General features: G+C 42.3%; 1 protein-coding gene across 1 annotated transcript in view; it reads left to right on the top strand.

The window, feature by feature from the left end:
* LOC113420656 (angiopoietin-2-like) overlaps positions 1 to 3,288 on the top strand; it is a 39,276-nt gene extending 35,988 nt beyond the window's left edge. Inside the window, exons 8-9 of the mRNA XM_087970559.1 lie at positions 1 to 29; positions 1,614 to 3,288. The exon at positions 1 to 29 is cut by the window's left edge and continues 102 nt beyond it. Coding sequence (XP_087826685.1) covers positions 1 to 29; positions 1,614 to 1,798 — 214 coding nt within the window. The 3' untranslated portion in view covers positions 1,799 to 3,288. The remainder of the gene's footprint in view (positions 30 to 1,613) is intronic.
* Positions 3,289 to 3,705: the final 417 nt, after the last annotated feature.

Genomic DNA, 3,705 nt, shown 5'->3' with positions numbered 1-3,705 from the left:
ATGCAAGTGTGCCCAGATGGCAGGTGGAGGTAATGAGGGGAGAGGGGCCATCCTCCTTCCATAGGTCCATCATTCTGAGAAGTAGCCAAGCAGGGACATCGGTTTAAAAAATGGTGCAAAGCAGGACTGGATTGGCCTAGTTGCTTCTGATACATTCCCTCCCCTCCCGAACTGACCCTGAATTCAAAGAACTTTCTGAACTTTAAGTGAGACAAACAAACCCTGAAAAGTGTAGAATCTCCCTAAGAGGTATGTTTAGGTTCAAATCCGAGTCACGGCTCCAAGGAAAATAGGTTTTTGTACAGCTCAGAATCTGAATTAATCCAATGAAACTCTGAACACAAGGCTACTGAAATTCAGTTTTATTTTTGATCAAAAGCAAAACTGGGCTTCCCAAATCTCTTGCCTCAAAACAGCAAGGCAATGCTTAAAATAGGCAGTTTATTCTGTTCTAAATACGAGTGGTTTTTAGTGGCTTCAAGTAGCTAAGATTAAGGGGGAATGGCCCTAAGCTCACATTGAAGGAGCCAGGAGCCCATTTTCAGATCTTAGGCCAATAGATTATCATTAGGTAGAAATCACTACCTGGTGCTGGGGTGCAAAATTCCCCCACTGTTTCTCAGATTATTACCACTGCCTGGCTTTACGTACAACATGATGCTATAGTTTGTTAATTCAGGAAAATACAGTAGCACATTGGGTTGGGTTGGGTTGGTTGAGTTGAGTTGGGGTCACACATCAGCCTAAGGCTTAACCATGATTTATATACCAGGGCTGTTAAGTTTGTACATCACTCTGCCAACTGCCAATTTGAATTTTTCAGCCCCCTGCAGATGCTGCTTCCGGAAGCCAAAACTGGCTTAGAGTAGTGTAAACATCCTGTTTGGGTCCTGTCTACCACTTGGAGGAACAAAGCAGCCATCATTCAGCAGATCATGAGGGGAAACTTGTGTTGCTGCAAATCTTTCCTCCTTGCCTTCACAATGTGCTGCAGAACAGCTGGTCTAAAGAAGGGACCTCCTTGAAATGGCTTGTTAGAAGAACTGACCACTCTTAGATAACAACTGGGTGGAAGGAGCCAGCAGGATGATGGATGGAGAAAGTGTGAGAAGAAGGAATATCACCTTCTCCCATGTTAAGCAGAACCCATCTTTCTGCCCCAAATGCCACATCCTTGTGTCCAACCTGAACTCAGATAGCAGTTGAGAAGTACTTTGAAGCTTGAATTCCGGACCTTCTCACTGTTGTTCCACCAACTAATTTGGTGAAAACTCAACACAGAATTTCCCATGGTAGATAGACCAGTCTTCCCGCCTTCAGTGAGGGCTGGGAATTGGGGCAATTGTAGTCCCACGTGCCAAAGAATTGTGCTGGGTTGGGGAAGTCTGTTGCATCCAAAAACACCTGCCCATCAACCTGTTTCCTAACCCCTATCGAGAGAGAGAGAGAGACTCAATGGGACAAATCAGTGATGTGATTCAAAACTTGCTTAATCCAAACTATTCTGCAAACATTTCTTAGAAATTTGAGAGAACAATTTCTTTTGACGTTTGGGCCAAATCCTGTCGATCCTAAATATTTTTTCCTTTCCCCCCCTTCTCTGCCTCCTCCAGGCTGGTGGTTTGATGCCTGTGGACCTTCTAACCTGAATGGCATCTATTACCCTCCCAATCCTGCCACAATCAGATACAATGGCATGAAGTGGCACTACTGGAAGGGGCCTGGACACAGCCTCAAAGAAAGTACCATGATGATCCGTCCGGTGGATTTCAGAGAGGAGCAAGAAGGGATGCTGTGATCTGTCACATGGCAGAAGGAGAGGAGAAGGAGGCCGCCTTCTCGTTTCTATAAAATGGGTGGACAATTGCGAATCCTTGCATCATGAACAAAACCTCTTCTAGATATGTATATATTTTAAAAAAATATGTGTGGCACACACTTCACTGTGGAAATTTCACAGGAGACCTGGAAGGTGTTGCCTTTTCGTTGCTTTCATGGGGGGAAAACAATTAGGCTTGAGCTTCTCAACTTTATCAACTTGAAGAGGTATGGACGACTTCAACTCCCAGAATTCTAAGCTGGCTGAGGAATTCTGGGAGTTGAAGTCCACGTGTCTGAAAGTTGCTGAGGTTGAGAAATGCAGAATTGGACTGTCAAAGAGAAGCAAATGCGTGTCATTAAAAGGAAACAATCCTGCCCTTTGTATAATATTTGTTGCCCGAAGATTGCAGTGTGATTTTGGGCTGTCCTGGAAGGGATCAGAAATACGTTTGGAATGAGAATTACCTATCCTTGATGTAGGTAGAAAGACAAGGAACAAAACAGTAACACTCCATTGATAAAAAGTATTTGGGGGGGTGGGGGAGTTGACATCAGCAATGACATTCCTTGTCTCCCCGCCATTCTTTCTTCTGGACTCCTCAAGCATGAACAATGTGCTTCAGACAGCTGGCCTTTTAGTACCAGAATTCAGGAATTCCAAGAAATGGCAACTTGACGAACAAGGGTGGGGAGTGTTCGTGTGTGTGTGTGTCTCTGTTCAATGCAGGTGTTTCTGTTAGGCCTGCGTGTCTATGATTCTCAGGGGAAACAGGTACAGGTAGTCCTCAACATACAACCACAATTAGGATAAGAATTTCTTTTACTCAGCAAGGCGGTCGTGAATTGCACCTGATTTTATGACCTTTTTTGCCACGATTGTGAAGTGGATTGCTGCAGTCGTTCAGCGAATCGTGTGGTTATTAAGCAAATCTGACATCTCTATTGACCTTGTTAGCCAGAAGTCAGCTGTGAGTGGTGATCTCACAATCTTAGATGTTGCAGCCATTATAAAATACATGCCAAGCATCTGAATTTTGATCTTGTAACTATGGAGATGCTGCCGTGGTCATAAGTGTGAGGCCCAGTTGCAAGTCACTTTTTCAGTGCCATTGTTACAACCAATGATGGTTATGCAAATGGTTGTAAGTTGAGGACTACCTATGTGCAAATTAGCTACCAATTTTCTAGCATATTATATCTGCATCATTGCTCTCTTGGAGCCATTTGTTTACATATTAATTGCTGAGCTGAACTCATGAAACCTCTTGTGCAAAGTTTAATTGCAAATACTTAGGATATTTTCAATTTTTTTTTAAAAAAAAATACTGGGATTACCGTATTATGGTTCAGAACTCTTAGACTTGGGACTGTTTTAAAATTCAAGTATTTTATCTACAATATGTTTTCTTTTTAAAAAAAACTGTAAAAAGGAATCAAATAAAATAGTGGTCTGTCTTTTCATAAATATCACTGTTCTTGGGAGTGATTCAAGGGAAGGGAAGGGCGTGGAAGGAAAAAAAGAGGTCAAAAGACACCCTGGGATGAACTACCCATAAACCTGGGCTGACATCAGAAAAGTTGATTGGAGCCCTTACCACATGGATAAGGGACGCATTTCCAGGAAAGGGGGAAAATATGGGGAAAATGGAAAAATGGAACAATGAAATGGGAAACAACTTCCACATTGCTGTGAAGAAAACCAAATGGAAATGTCTATGTAATCACTAAGACCTGAATCTGTAGGTAGTCCTTGACTTACAACTACAATTGGAAACAGACTTTCCATTTTTAAGCAAGACGTTTTGTTAACTGAGTCACGCCCAATTTTTACAACATTTTTCATCCTATTGTTAAGTCAAATGCTGCATTTGTTAAGTGGATCAT

This window comes from Notechis scutatus, chromosome 8 (genome assembly GCF_049901735.1).
Source record: "Notechis scutatus isolate UNSWTSFEM ecotype Mainland chromosome 8, rNotScu1.2, whole genome shotgun sequence".
Classification (NCBI taxonomy): domain Eukaryota; kingdom Metazoa; phylum Chordata; class Lepidosauria; order Squamata; family Elapidae; genus Notechis; species Notechis scutatus.
The sequence above is the reverse complement of the archived record's forward strand: the minus strand, read 5'-3'. Positions and strand labels throughout refer to the sequence as shown.